This window comes from Dendrobates tinctorius, unplaced genomic scaffold, assembly GCF_039654945.1.
Source record: "Dendrobates tinctorius isolate UK_male_01 unplaced genomic scaffold, ASM3965494v1 ptg000003l, whole genome shotgun sequence".
In the NCBI taxonomy this organism is placed as follows: Eukaryota; Metazoa; Chordata; class Amphibia; order Anura; family Dendrobatidae; genus Dendrobates; species Dendrobates tinctorius.
In genome coordinates this window covers 15,786-31,874 of record NW_027361671.1, presented here as the reverse complement: position 1 = coordinate 31,874, position 16,089 = coordinate 15,786, and the positions used below count along the sequence as shown (strand labels likewise).

The window sequence follows — 16,089 nt, the reverse complement described above, 5'->3', positions numbered from 1 at the left end:
AGGATCTAGCTCTGACCACGGTGTGTCCATCACATCAATGGGACAGATTTTCATTCTTCAGTTGGTAAACAAAGGTGCTTCTTCCAAGACAGCAAATCCTCCCAACCAATTTACGATGTGGAGCCACCTTTAATTTGTTCCTCCTAGCTGCAGAATTGAATAACTAAAAATACAAATATGGCAGAGTTTTGGGATTTCAGTAGGCCCTCAGCTTTTATCGCAACCAATCGACACTCTGCAAGGGGGACCACGGGCATTGTGCCTCCTAAATGCCAATGTCAGATTGACAGCGGCATATAAGTGGATAAATAGAAGAGATTTCAGCTAGCCACACAGTCCGCTCCGTAGACGCGCAAATGACATCCATGGCACATGAAGAGGTTAAAGACTGTATTACAATGGGTCTTGGCGTGCACTTCCAGGGTGGCAGAATGCCACGTGAACAAACCATTTGCAATTTGTCAAGCTCACATAAAGGATGTAAAAATATGCAGACGGTACGGGTGAAGCTAATGATTTTTTTAATGCTGGTTTTGGCCACATAAAAATCCAGCCTAAAAGTAGATGAGAAACTTGTATAACTTTGGACAATACACAGAATAGTTCTGGCTAAAACTGTAATGATAAATGAATTACTGTCCATAACAGATTCCATGAAAAGTCTGTGTGTGTCCGGCTAAATGCAGACATTTATCATCATCTCACCATGGCAGAATCCGGAGAAACTGGCGTTACTGGACACGAGTCTTGAGGAGTTTTCTTGCCAACAGCAGCTAGTTTACTTGTGTCTGCAACTTCTCCATTAGGCAATAAGCCATCGGCAAACCACACTCTTTTCTGTTCCTTCACATTCATTCCTGAAAACACAAGGAAAAATGGTCACAATATATGTCCATGATTGGAGGGCATGTCAGAATGTCATGGTTTTTTGCCATGATTGTTGAAAAGAATCGCAGCAAAACAAAAAAAAAAAACCCTCTTTTGGCAAAAGTTACTGAAAAAAATTGCATCTTGTGGTTACACCCTCGTATCTGTCAATAGATGAAAACATACTGCACTTCTTCCCAATGCTGCCTCACCCTTGCTTTCTTCGGACAAAACGGGCACCCGGAAGCAGTGCGAGCTGCTGCTGCTCTTCTTGTTCTCCCAGATGACAGTTACATCCAAAGTGAGTGAGAGTGGAGAAGCCGCTGACTGGCTGCAGTGCTTGTGTGACCCCTGGTAGACGAGGCGCTGACATCGCTGGAATGTTGCCGACACTGGAGGAGAGTATGGCTGCTATTGTTTTACATGGGCAAATATAGGGATTGGGAACGAGTTGTCCGAGAAGTGGACCACCCTCTGAAAGTTGTTACTGGGATTCCCTAAAAAAATCATTTCATAAACCAGAGGGTAAAAGGCACCATTATATATCATGGTTATAATGGCGTTGTAAAGTTTGCATTCCGCATTTTAAAGGGCATCTGTCGCCACAGACTCACATGGAATAAAAACATCTGCCATCATGGATGTGTCTGCCCGTCAGCTCACTGCTCCTGTTCGATCTCTGGCAGCTCCTTACACTGCATTGACTTTTTGAAACGTCATCACAGAGTTAGGGTGTGTGAACACGTTTCGGATTCTGCTGAGGATTTCTCCTGCGTTGTACAGTACCATATTTTCCTATGCAAAATAAAAAACGCTGTGCACATGCTGCGGAAAAATCTGCAGCAGAAACGCTGCGGGTTCATTTCCGCAGCATGTCAATTCTTTGTGCGGATTCCGCTGCTTTTTTTTACACCTCTTCCATTATAGGAATCCGCAGGTGTAAAATCGCAGGTGAAATCCACACTACATCTGCACAAAATCCGCAGGAAATCTGCACTAAATCCGCAAGTAAAATGCAGGTCATTTTACCTGCGGATTAAGCAAAATCCACGCTGAAAAATCTGCAGGGTAATCCGCAACGTGTGCACATACCCTTGAAGTTGCACCATTCCAAGCCTGAAGCAGTTAAAAGATATGGACGTCTTCCGGGGGTAAAAAATTTTCTTAACTACATGTATCTTGTATTAAAAATCATTGGGTTTCATTAAAAGTTTTGGACTCAGCCTTCTATTATCTCTGTGTTGCACTGTCTATTGCTGACTGCAGAATGAAACAACTGTGAATCAGTCAGTGAGCTCAGTCTGGCTGGAGAGATTAGACCAATTTCCATCATACGAGCTTTTCTCTGCTGATTAGGTAGCTATAATGTGATACCTCAGCGAGCTTGCAGCTATTTTGTTTTAACCAATATGGATTTGAGCTTTTTTCCAGAACAAAATGATAATTCAGGAGGAAGAAGAACCTCCGATAAGAGGTATTACAAAGTCTCTAATAATCACTTTTACTATTGTTTCATAAATGTTTGCTGAATCGACAGCAACCAAACGGCCCCGATTGCTCAACAACAGGACAGGGTCTGGCGTCGATCGCACACACTGACAATTGGCCATCAGTAATGTCACTGATAGCACCATGCTGTTCCACTGAGAAACATCAGTTCTGGGCACTTGTGCAGTTGGCAGACATGAAATATCTATAAAAAAAAGTGATATTAGTCTGACCCCACAAGAGAACCAACACGTTACCCATCAGTGATTTTAGAGTCTAGCAATAAAAGTACAAAGAAAGCTATAAAAACTATGCAAACAAACGTAAAGCTGGGCGCAGGAAAAGGCTACAACTAGGATCCTGCACACGTTGCAAAATAAAAAAAGACGCTGTACTTCTTACGCAAGACCTACATTGGCTTTTGCCTGGTTTTCTTTTAAAACTGACTTCCATCGTGGGTGCAATGCTCAGCAGAGCTTCCCCTGCAGCTCATTTATTTCCACATATAATAAAGAAGATATTTAAGTGCAGATTCCTCCTTTGCTTTGATAGGTGCTCATGTTTCCCAACTACTTATTTTCCATCTACTCATCAGCTCAGATTTACCTTCAGCTCCTGGATGCTTACAAGCTGAGCCAGGCACCAGCACAGTGGGTGGAGGAGAGTTAATTGTACCTGCTGCCTGCACGAAAGGAGGAATGGTGGAAGAGGACTCAGAGGGGGCAGAGGGATATGGACTAGGAGCGGTTGGGCTCATCATCCTCTTAATGGCCTGTACTAAAGGAAGGGAAACAAAACAGAACACTTTCACAGGGATGCACTACGTTGCAGAAGCCTAAGTTGCAGATTGTATGAAAGATCTGTGGAGTAGGAGAGAAACCTCACCCAAGAGGAAAGGAAGAAATACCAGGAGCAAAGACCGAAGCATCTAAGGAAAGTGGGTAAAGTATTTGCAGCATTGTGGAAGAAGAGCTAACACTTACTGACATCCTCTAAGTGACAAGCCAGTTCAACAACCTACAAACTCTGTGTCTACGTATTATACCCATATGGATTGCTTGCAACAAAGACCTTTGGTTGCGAAAAGGGGCTACCACAAACAAGAAAGCCACACCAATTAAAGTGATTGGCAAGGGGGCATGGACGGTGAATGAAAAAGTGGTCACAGCGTGCCCGCTACGATTTATTCCCAGATGAGACCTAAGGCGAGTGATAGGTGGGGAACCCAACAACTGGACCTCCAGTGATCATACATTTTTCACCTATACTGTGACTAGCAGATGAATGTTTGTGAGATAACTTTAAAATATATAATAACATTGCTTTGCACTGGGTTTGTATTACATCCAGATATGGCTTAATTTGAGTTTCCCTTTGATTTGTTACATCCATCATATATCCCATGCTATTCAAATTCAAAATATACAAGATGTTAAAGGGGCTGCCTACTACTTTTTATTACTGGTGGCCTATCCTCATGCTAGACCATCTGTATCTGATCGGTGGGTGTGCGACTTCCAGCATCCCGCACCAAATCAGCTGTTACTGGGAGAGGGAAGATCTCCGATGCTGACGAAAGGCTACAACAAAACTATAGCGGCCGGGTACTACAGATGTCAGCAGCTTTTTGGTGTGCTATTTGAGAGCAGCATGATGTATGGACAGAGACTCTGATTCCAGCGATGTATCACTTACCGGGCTGCTTGGTGCAGTTTTGCTAGTGTCCGTGTTTTCTCTGTTGTAGATCCAGCAGTGGTCAAAAAGTGGAGATGCATAACTCCGCCCACTACCCTGATTGGCAGCTTCCAGTGCACATTGTCAGCAAGCTGCCAATCAGTGGTGGGGGTGGGGTTATACAGATAGCTAGACTGCTGTGTACTTGAGGCTTAGTCAGGCAGTGACAATCTCCTGCTGATAAAACACTAATTTTATTGAAAATACAACAGTCTATTAAGTGACACATCCCTGGAAACCTTTCTCACTTGTCCTATGTTATGCTGCACTCAGATTAAATAGAAAAAAACTGCTGACAGATTCCATTGAAAAATAGACCTTCAGTAAAAAAGAAAAAAGTGGCCAACCCCATTAATGTCTACCACCTGGTGTACAGCTCAACGTTTATGGCATATTAATCGTTTGTAGGATTCATGTCGCCTTTTAAGGACGTCAGTAAGTAGGAAAAAGGTTAGTAAAGAGTGAAATGGAATATTAGACTACAAGATGCCACATCTGCTGGTGATATAACCAGGACCAGTAGCATGAGAAAACCGTAACTAATAAATGTGGCGTCAGCGTGTAAAGCACAAAGGAATTACCTTTAGTAATAGAGTCATAGCAAACAACACAGACTCTGGCCTCCTTATCCAGGTACTGCAGCCTGCACCTCTGACTACAGCAGACAGCGCAAAAAACCTACGGAAACAACACACACTGTAAATGAGAAGGTGCTGTACCGGATTACACAGCTCTGATCTATAAATACATGGAGGTGATTTACCCGATGACTAAACTGGAGCTACACCCAGCACGCTTCAGGTTAAATACCTTTAAAGAGGTTTCTGATGTCTCGCTCTTTTGATGCGGGTTCGTCCAATTTTCACACAGGTATCACTCAGAGGACACTTACCTTCACAATATAAACACCAGTTATGGGTATTTTGTACCCATAGATCTTTACTTAATTAAAAACATCCCGTCTGAGTACACAGCTCTTATGCAGACCTATGTCCGATTCTGCAGTCATTCTTCACTGTGATCTATAGTAGGAGAGAGGGTAGATGCAGTAGAGTAGTGCATGACCATGGGGTCAGACACACAGGGCTACACGGGAGATGTAGAAAAGTTTAGTTTGCAGTCTGTAACCACAGAGACAAATAGGTCTGCATAAAAGCTGCATACAGAAATTAGCAGGATTTCTTATTTTAGATTAACTCAAAAAGTGAACTTAGCCTTTGACGGAAGGTGTTTTGTTTTTATCAAAGTAGGTTTTTTTAAAGGGAATCTGTCACCTATTTTTTGCCCTATGAGTTGCTGCCACCGGCATCAGGTGCTTTATCTACAGCATTCTGTAATGCTGTAGATAAGAGCTCAATGTTACCTGCCACGGCTCCTGCGCAAGCGTACTATATCTGCCTATTGAGGGCAGAGCAGAGTACTGCAGTGCCCAGGCGCTGGGAAAGGTCAGAGAGGTCCGGGGCGCCTGTGCACTGCAGTACTTTACTCTGCCCTCAACAGGGCAGATAAAGTACACCTGCACAGGAGCCGTGGCAGAAGTAAGAAGGCGGACGTCATCGCTAGAAGATGGGAGGCGCTGGACCGGACCGCGACACCCATCGAACCGAACCCCTGGGTGAGTATAATCTAACTCGTTTTTCTTATGTTTCAGGTTACATTAGGGGCTTATCTACAGCATTACAGAATGCTGTGGATAGGCCCCTGATGGCGGTGGCAGCAGCTCATAGGGCAAAAAATAGGTGACAGATTCCCTTTAAGTCCAAACAATGTCAAAGAATCTAATGTCATGCGTTAAAGGGGGTTCTCTAGTATAGAATCATCCTTTTCATATATCCGGTTATAAATTCTGACTTAATCCTGGTTTCAGGACATCATGTCTGAAGGTAAAGAGCATCCCTCGCACCGGTCCTATCCTTCATTACACAGGCAAAGCACTAATCTGAATGCACACTGTGTAATTATTCATATCTCCTGAGGTGGTGCTGAAAGGAAAATGAAAACTTATTGTAGTTTTCTTGCAGATTTAAAGGGAATCAAAAGGTTTTTGCTATCTCATCTGAGAGAAGCATGATGTAGGAAAAGAGGCCCCGGATTCAATGATGTATCAGATAGGTTACTGGGTGCAGCAGTTGTGACATATAGGGGATTTTTGTGAACTCACTGTAAAATCCTTTTGTCCGAGCCATTCATTGGGGGACACAGACAGTGGGTGTTATGCTGCTTGCCACTAGGACGACATTAAGTAAACCAGAAAAAAAGTTAACCCTCCCCTGCAGTATACACCCTCTCACTGGATGAGATATTTCCAGTTCAGTGAAAAAAGCAGTAGGAGCTTAAACAGTCAACAATAACCATAACTGTGTCAAAACCTAAGAATGCTACAAATGAGCCAGTAGGCTAAACAGGGCGGGTGCTGTATCCTCCAATGAATGACTCGGAGAAAAGGATTTTACGTTGAGTACACAAGAATCCCTATCCCTCCTACGCCTCATTGAGGGGACACAGACAGTGGGACGTCCTAAAGCAGTTACTGGGTGGGGAGCATACATCTGCTAATACCCCATGTACCACTGAGTCAACACTGAGGTACTGCCGATTGCAGTATGCATCTGCCGAGAGCTGCATCTGCAGAGGCCTGAGAATGAATTTGGTAATGTTTTGTAAAGGTATGCAGACTGGACCAAGTCGCAGCCTTGCAGACCTGTTCTGCCAAGGCCTGGTGCCGAATGGCCCAAGAGGCGCCCACTGACCAGGTAGAGTGCGCCTTAATCCCCGCTGGGACAGGTGCAATCCTGACACAGTAGGATTCCTGAATCGCTGAGCGAATCCACCTGGCTAGCGTTGCTTTTGAACCGGCTAGGCCCTTCCTATGCCCCTCTGGAAGTATGAACAGGGCATCTGACTTGCGGAAGGGAGCCGTCCGCGAGATGTACCGTCTCAGCGCCCTAACCACATCCAGGGTGTGGAGGGCCTTCTCAATGCGATGGACTGGCGCCGGACAAAAGGAAGGCAAAACAATTTCCTCATTGAGATGGAAAGAGGAGACGACCTTTGGTAGGAAGGACGGGGACGTCCTGAGAACTACGTTGTCCTGATGAAAATTCAGGAACGGAGAACGTCAGGACAGGGCTGCCAATTCTGAAACTCGTCTGATTGACGTAATTGCCACTAGAAAGACCACTTTCCAAGAGAGGACGGTCAATGATACGTCCTGCAGTGGTTCGAAAGGAGCCTCCTGTAAGGCCCCGAGAACTAGATGATTCCAATGGCCTTCTATAAGGAGGCGTCACATGGGAAACTCCTTGAATAAACGTCTTGACCTGAGGTTTGGTGGCAATTTTGCGTTGGAAAAGCACTGACAAGGCCGAAATTTGGCCCTTGAGCGAGCTAAGCGCGAGGCATGATTTTAATCCGGATTGAAGGAACTCCAATATGGCCGGAATGGAGAACACCAGAGGGGAACGACCATGATCCTTGCACCATGAAAAGATGATTTTCCAGGTGTGGTGATAGATACGCTTGGATACAGGCTTCCTAGCACTAATCATGGTGGAAATCACGTCGAGAGAGAACCCAGCCTGTGCTAAAATCCAGGATTCAACGGCCACGCCGTCAAAGACAGGGCCCCGGAGTTCTGGTGGTAAATCAAGCCCTGAGAAAGCAGATCCGTGCGATCTGGAAGTCGCCAGGGGGCGTCGGCGACTAGCTGTATTAGTGCTGCATACCATGCTCAGCGCGGCCAATCTGGTGCGACTAGGATCACTGGTACACCCTCCGCTCTGATCTCCTTGATGACCCTCGGAAGCAAAGGAAGAGGGGGAAAGATGTACGGGAGCCGAAACCGGTGCCATGGCAGAACTAGGACGTCCGCTCCGATGGCGCATGGGATCGCGTGATCAGGCAATGAACCAAGACACCTTGTTGCTTAGTCTGGAGGCCATGAGATCCACATCCGGAGTCCCCCAACGATGACAAATCTGGTGAAAGACTTCCGGATGAAGAGACCACTCTCCCGAGGCAATGCCTTGGTGATTGAGAAAATCTACCGCCCATTTTTCTACGCCCGGGATGTGAATTGCTGAGACGGGCGAATGGTTGGTCTCAGCCCAATTTAGAACGGGACTCACTTTGTGCATGGCCATCCTGCTCCAGGTACCTCCCTGGCGGTTGATATACGATACAGCCGTGGAGTTGTCGGATTGGATCCTGATGGGGTGTTCTGCAAGGAGATGGTGAAAACTCCGTAGAGCAAATCTGATCGCTCGTATCTCCAAAATGTTGATGGGGAGACGTGACTCTCGGGTCGACCAACGACCCTGTGCCGTGTGGTGACGAAAGACCGCACCCCAGCCGAGAAGACTTGCGTCGGTGGTTACTACCAACCATCTTACTGGGAAAAAAGACCTCCCTTGATTCAGGGAGGACCTCAGAGTCCACCACCTGAGGGCTTGCCTGACCCGCAGGGACAGAAGGATCCGAATGTGTTCTTGTCGCAAGCTAACAGCAACGCATGTTGTAAGGGACAGAGATGGAACTGTGCAAATGGAACTGCTTCCATCGCAGCCACCATCTTTCCGAGAACTCTCATGCTGAAACGATTGGAGTGAGAAGCTGGACGGGAAAGAGTCCGCACTGCCTGTTGTAAGGCTTACGTCTTTTCTGGAGGGAGAATGACCAACCCGCGGGAAGTGTCCAAGATCATTCCTAAAAAGGAAATCTGCTGAGCCGGTTTCGGGGAAGACTTTGCAAAGTTTATCTTCCACCCCAGGCGCAAAAGTGTATTTACTGTTATATCCACGGATTCCTCGCAGGCTGGAAGGGACAGACCCTTGATGAGCAGGTCGTCCAGATACGGTAACACCACTACTCCCCGAGAGTGGAGAATGGCCATGACAGCCGCCATGACCTTGGTAAAGACCCTGGGGGCAGTGGCAAGTCCGAAGGGCAAGGCAACGAAGTGGAAGTGTTCCTCATGAATTGCAAAACGCAGGAACTGCTGGTGAGACGGGCAGATCGGAATGTGAAGGTAAGCATCCTTGACGTCGATGGATGCTAGGAACTCTCCTTTTTCCATGGAAGCGACAACTGATCGGAGGGATCCTATTCGGAATCGCCGAATCGTGACAAACTGATTTTTAACAGTTTAAGATCCAGAATGGGTCGCACCGTCCCGTCCTTCTTTGGAACCACAAAAAGGTTTGTATAAAATCCTCTGAACCTTTCGTGATGAGGGACCGGAATGATGACTCCGTCCCTTAAGAGAGCCTGAACAGCCCAAAGGAAGACTCTTGTCTTTCCCTTGAGGAGAGAGGAAAGGAAAAAGCGAGTTGGAGGTGGAGAGGAAAACTCTATCTTATATCCGGAGGACAACAGCTCCATGACCCACTTGTCGTGGACATCCGCGAGCCAGGTGTGGATGAAGGAAAGTAGGCGACCGCCTACTCTGTCGGCGTCCGCCGAATATTGCAAAAAGTCATTGGGTAGATCTATGAGATCTGGTTCCCCTGGATCCAGAAGCCCTAGGCCTTGGTTTCCAAGAGCGGTTAGGTCTGTAAGAGACCTGGAGTCTCTGTCTCCGCACGGAGACGGACCTGATCTTGAAGAGAAGGTAGAGGAGGACCAACCGAAGCTGTTGCGAAGATCGAAAGCGCGTCGGCTGTTGGTTGCGAAACGGCCGAACAGCCTTTTGTTGAGGAAGGAATTTACTTTTTCCCCCGGTAGCATCAGAAATGAGCTGATCCAGTTTCTCGCCAAAAAGACGACCCGTTTGAAAGGGGAGAGAAGTCAAAGATCTTTTAGATGTGGCATCCGCCCGCCAGTCGCGGAGCCATAGGGCTCTTCTAATGGAGATCGCATTAGCGGCAGTTTGAGCAGCGCAATTGGCGGCATCAAAAGAGGCGTCCACTACAAAGTCCACTGCGTGAATTACCTGCCTGGCGACCGTGGTTGCCTCCGGAGGAAGATTGGTGCCCTGGAAGGAAGTAATCAAGACTTCTGCCCAAGCGGCCATTGCCTTAGTGACCCAAATTGCCGCGAAAGATGGAAAAAGCACTGCTCCTGAAGCTTCAAAAAACTGAACGGGCAAGGTAGTCAATCTGACGATCGGAGGGGTTTCTGATTGAGGAACCCTCAGAAACGGATAGAAGCAAGACGCGATACAGGAGGGTCCACCGGAGGGGACTGTAACCAATCCTTCATTAGGTCTGGATCAAAAGGGTATTTAGCCTGAGTAGACTTTTGACCTGTGAACTGCTTATGCGGACGATCCCTATGTTTCTGGACAATTTCCTTAAAGTCCGGATGGCTGGTAAATAAACTGCGCACACGCTTGGTTTTCTTAAGTGAGATAGGATGTGCTGGAGCGGGAACATTATCATCATCCAACTTCAGAATCCTGTTGACTGATTCTATAAGAGAATCAAGCGACTCTTGATCAGTTGGGGGATTCTGAGTGGCTGATGTGTCAGATTCGAATTCAGAGTCGTGCTCGCTGAGAACTCCAGGAGAGGGAGAGCGAGAGACAGGATTCGCAGATGCAGAGGCGCAAACGGGACTAGGGGACGCGTCATGGGTCCGCTTTCTAGAGACCTGACCATCCCTTGAACGAATACGGCCCCTGCTGGTGGACGGTTCCCAGCCGACGCCAGAGCCTTCCTCGGGGGGGGGGGGGGGGGGGGGGGGGTAAGGACGCCTTCTGGCTTAAAGAGTCCTCCCGGAGGGAGACTATAGCCTGGAACAGAGACTCCATCGACCGTGACAGGGACGCAGCCCACTCAGGGGTACTAAACGCAGGAGGCCCGTCAGCGGCGGCGGTGAGGGGCGATTGAGCGCAGTCCGTGCATAATGGATTAGTCTGTGCACTGGGTAAGGCAGACTTGCAAGTGGTACACACGGTAAAAAACGCAGTGTGCTTTTTAGCCGCCCTTTTAGCCTTAGATTGAGACATAGCGCTCCTGAAAGGGTTAACGGCAGAGTCTGCTGCAGGGAATGTGCCGTTAAGGGGTTAAGCTTTAATCTGAGGGCAGATGCAGCTTACCCGGTCCTATGCTGTGTCCCCCGGGAGGAATAGCGGTGGGCCTGCGGTGTCACCCGGTATCCGGCAGAATGCTCGCCTCACAGCTCGTGTCCAGAGCAGGCTGAGGTAAAAAGACATGGCCCCCGAGATTAGAATTGCGCGTCTCGTCAGGGATGAGAGGCGCCAAGGCGAGGGGGCGGCGATAATAGCGCAGGCGGCACTATTCAAATTGAGGCCTAGTAGACCGGAAAAGCCGGGGGTTAAATTTTTGAGCCTACCCACGGTAGGCTCCGGTGGGTGTGGCGGCGCTATTGAAATTGTGGCCTAGCAGGCTGTAAAGCCGGGGACTAAATTTTTCGGGTTACCCGTGGTGTTGCGGGGGGGGGGGGGGGGGGGCTGCGATGGGGAGCCGGTGCATCCCGGGGGCCAGGACCCGACCCCATACCTCAACTCCAGTGCTCAGCGCTGTGCGGCCATCCTTGCAGGCTCTCATCCTCCTGGGCTGATGTAGCAGAGCTGGAGGAGTTCTTAAAGGGCCATGCTCAATCGATCTACCCTATGATAGGGGGATGGAGAGCTATGAGACTGAATCAGGGCCTTCGTAAGCGCTGTCCAGTTTTCTCCATGTCGTGCGCCTGCCCTCATATCCGTGGATTACCAGACTCCAGTCGTAAGGATCATCGCCAATATTGCTAGAGGAATCAGCCCCAAACGTCGCAGGAAAGTGTACAGGGAGGTATACTCCGCGTGCTTGCCTGTTGTTGGTTTGGGGGAGAGCGGGCCGTAGAAAGGAACCGTCGCCCCCTTCACTCTGTTAATTAAAAAATAAAAATTTACAGAAAAATTCAAACATAAAATAAAAACGGTAGGGTCAGAAACCAGACTCAAGTGCCTTCTACAGACACTAAGCATGAACTGGGGAAATCTCATCCAGCGAGAGGGTGTATACTGCAGGGGAGGAGTTAACTTTTTTTTCTGGTTTACTTAGTATCCTCCTAGTGGCAAGCAGCATAACACCCACTGTCTCTGTGTCCCCCAATGAGGCATAGGAGAAAATGAGTTTTTAGATGAAGCATATAGCAGAGTTCATAGAGCTAACCTCACCCACACCACAGCTCTCTGTGGTCGCACCACTTGGCTTGAGAGAGCTAGTCTGGGAAGTGATAATCTCCTGCTGAAAAAACATTGTATGGAAACGAACGCAAACAGCCTAATGAGCGACACATTCCTGAAATCTGTCTCTCAGCCTTTACCCCATGCGGTTGTCAGATTACATAGAAAAAACCTGTGAACAGATTCCCTTTAATGTAGTTATAGGAGTAAATCCTTTTTGAACCTCAAATGTACAATACATAAAAAAGTGAAGAATGGTAAAACTATATCTATGTTTGTAGAAAATAAATCTGCAATCAAACAAGTATATAGCTGGAACAATCCGTGGACATGCTGAATCCTCAGTCTGCAAATTACACTGAGCATGCTACAGTGTAACATACACACTGTTAGGATTCAGACTATTACAGTGCTTGCCAAAAATTTGCCTTGGCCTGGAAAATTCTAAAGAGCAGAAACGCAGTTTTACGAGGAAATAGCCCCTTTAAGTTAGTGCAAGCATTCCATATAGCCAACTTACTTTTCCACAAGCTCTACAATGGTGTCTTCGCTTAGTGAAAGTGAAGCGAGTGCTGCAGTTCATGCAGTTTGGAGCTTCAGAGTCAGGGATCCAGGTTGGCTGCCTCTGACCCAGCACTGGATGCTCCATTGCTTCCATTTCAGGTCCTTCCGCTGCTTCTTTGACACTGAGCTCAGGACTCCCATCAGTATCTTCAGTCACCACCCCTCGCAATACACCATGAGAGTACAAGCTGTCCGATCCAGATGCTTCAGGGGTTGGGTCAGTAAGACTTTGTTCTAAGCTCTCATTATTCAGCTTTGCAGGCTGGCTCAAAGTAAGGGACCTTGGTGGCTGATTAAAAGACTGCTTTGGCCTAAGATTTATATTCTGAGAAGCAACAGCATCACTGGATGGAAGAGTCTCCGGATTTTGAGGTGGAGTAGTGGAAGCAGCCGCACTCTTGGAAGCATCCACCGTCTTGCTCTGAGCTTTGTCTTGATCTATTATCGGAGACGGTAACTCCTCACCACTAGACCCACAAGTTTCAGCTCTAGTTAAATCACGAGCTATGAGGTTTTCCTTATTTAATGGAACACCCTCCTCGCGAAGAAAAGCATCCAGCTCTGCATCACTGACATATGTGTCACTTAACAATAGGTCATTATGGTCACTTATGAAATCACATAATACGGCATTTTCAAAATCAGGGCTATAGATATTATCTGGAGGAGCAGGGCTCGGACCAATAGGCCGATACGTTTCCACTGTAGGTAATTTGGTAACAGGTTGCGGTGACAAATCGTAGTCTGCTGACTTAAATTCACTGGATATATATTTCTCTGCAGGAACACAAGGCGTGGGTGGTAAACATGCATTTTTAGAAACTGACATCTCAAGATCATTTTGTGAAATGCCAGCAGGTACTTCAGAGGTCCAGCTATAAAGCTCCCCTGAATTGTCTTTCACAGGCAGAGGACTATCTTGCGTATGTAACAGAGGACGAGGGAGAGATCCGGTGTGAGGGGTCCGCTCATGGGGTGCAGATGCTGCCGAAGCCTTTGCCATATCAGCATTGCTCTCTGGTAAGATCACACTTGAGATCTCCTCTGCTTGGCAAGCACCTAAATTACTATAAATCTCACTTTTCAAACCAATGTCTGAATTTTCTGTTGATAACACTGAGACAACTAACTGTCCTGTCGGTTTGACTTCCCTAGACTCAAATGTCAGAGTAGGGACCAATTCATCCTCCTGTACTTTAGGCTCCACACCAGTTTGATCTTCAGTCAAGGCATCATAACAGAGATCGTCGCTCACGTAGCCATCAGTACTGGAGGAACTTGAAGTACTAGTGGAGTCAATGCTGGAAGCTATGTCAGAAGATTCTCTGGCATCTTCAAAGTCAGCACTAAGATTGATATTTGTATTTCTAGCTTCAGGTCTTAGGTTGAGAAGACTGGACTGGCTGTCAGGTAGCCAGGATGATTTCCCCATAGAGACATCTGCACAACATAGTTCTTCATTTCCTAATGAAATGGACAGATCTGAAGCTGGAACTGTAAAGAACCCTGGGTCGGAAAGCAACTCAAGGTCAGAGACAATATTTCCGCTTGTCTGTATAGCATCGGGAATTAATGACTCATTGCTACTTGCTGCATGAAGTGAGATGCCTGTGTCACTGATAAGGTCACATATAGGGACACTGCTCCTCCCAGTGCTTGCCTCATCTTCATTAGATTTTCCTTCCTCCACACATGATAAGAGATCTGGGCCAGCAACATTTATTTCACCTTGTGAGACAGGAGTTACATTTTTTAACTCTTCCTCATTGAGACAGACTGAAGGCAGAGGTTCTTCACGACAACCGCCAGAGGATTGCTTTGCAGGAGCTGCAAAATCTGGCTGCAGGTAGAAGTCCCCTGATGAAAGAGCACTTTGGTTTGGGCTGAGAGGTGCTCCACCAGTCTGGCCAGTTTCCAACTCGTCTGTATGAAAAAATGAGAACATAAATGCCATTACCAGAGAGCCATGTTTATATACACACAAAGATCGATTACTATGTATGTGAGGGTAAACACTTTTGTGCTCCTCTTCTCCTGCTCTAGACCCCACACTAAATACACAGCTTTATACAATATAATATTTCATGCCTCGTGTCTTATTACACGTCAAAATAAATATCTATATAAACTGATGAGTTAAAAAGCAAATGATTATACAGAGATGACCGGTTTCCTACAGAACAGGCTGTCGATACACTGAAACTACAGAATTCTCCCCTGGAAGAAGCGAGGCGAAACGGCGTCTGGATGGCGAGATACAGAGACTGGGACCTTTTAGGTGACATTTGTTTTAGGTAATATTCCATTTTATATACTGTTTCATATGCATGCTACCTTTAGGAAACGCTAGACATGAGACCATTGCAGTTGGCCATTTGGAGGATAATTGTACCCTTCTAATAGTATAGCTCTGGCTCCTTAGGCATTAATACCCTTGGTTTCTCTATGCTACTGGATCTATATATTACATAGTCATTAATTTGGTAGGAGTATCTGCTTCTGCTTGGAGGTTTCTTTTCCCTGTCATTTTATTCTATGTTATTTTATGGATTAATATAATAAAAATATATTTTAAACCATTACTGCTGGAATATCTTCATATCCTAGGACAGTTGTTAATAATTTTTGACACAGGTTGTTTATTTGTTAGCAAAGTGACTAGCATTGTATTTTTTTCATTGGGACTATTGTGATACCTTAGATACAAACATGACAACTTATTTTGAGAAGTTTCCTGAAACTACACTTGTGTGCATTAAACACAATTTCAAATTAAAAGGCACATAAAGCAATGGGCTTTCGTATCAATCAATTAAAGGGAACCTGTCACCAGGTTTGTCTCATATGAGGCAAGGCCAGTACCTTTTAGCCCTCATATACAGCATTCTAATATGCTGTATTTATGTCCCCATTCCAGCCGGCAAGACAAGAAAAAGACCTTTTATTTTACTCGCCTATGAGGCGAGCCTCCTTCTCTGCTTTGTGTGGATGACACGTTCAACGTAATCCATAGTGTTTCCGGCATAGTGATCCTGTGTCAGTGCCCTTCTCTCTGCCCTGTCAAGGGTACAGTAAAGTACTGCAATGCGCATGCGCAGAAAAAAGGCCAAAAGAGCCCGGGATGCATGCGCACTGCAGTACTTTCCTCTGCCCTCGTCAGGGCAGAGAGAAGTACTCCTGCACAGGAGCGTGATGCCGGGGACACTCCGTCATCCACACAAAGCACAGAAGGAGGATGGCATCGCAAGAAAAGAGGAGGCGCCGGACCAAGACAACAGCGCCTATCAGACCCAACAATTCCGTAGGTG

General features: G+C 46.7%; 1 protein-coding gene across 1 annotated transcript in view; it reads right to left on the bottom strand.

Moving 5' to 3' along the window:
* ZFYVE16 (zinc finger FYVE-type containing 16) overlaps nucleotides 1-16,089 on the bottom strand; it is a 120,468-nt gene that overhangs the window by 90,213 nt on the left and 14,166 nt on the right. The window contains exons 2-5 of the mRNA XM_073580965.1: nucleotides 12,738-14,704; nucleotides 4,671-4,767; nucleotides 2,962-3,132; nucleotides 706-857 (exon numbers count right to left, since the gene is read on the bottom strand). Of these exons, the coding sequence (XP_073437066.1) occupies nucleotides 706-857; nucleotides 2,962-3,132; nucleotides 4,671-4,767; nucleotides 12,738-14,704 (2,387 nt within the window). The remainder of the gene's footprint in view (nucleotides 1-705; nucleotides 858-2,961; nucleotides 3,133-4,670; nucleotides 4,768-12,737; nucleotides 14,705-16,089) is intronic.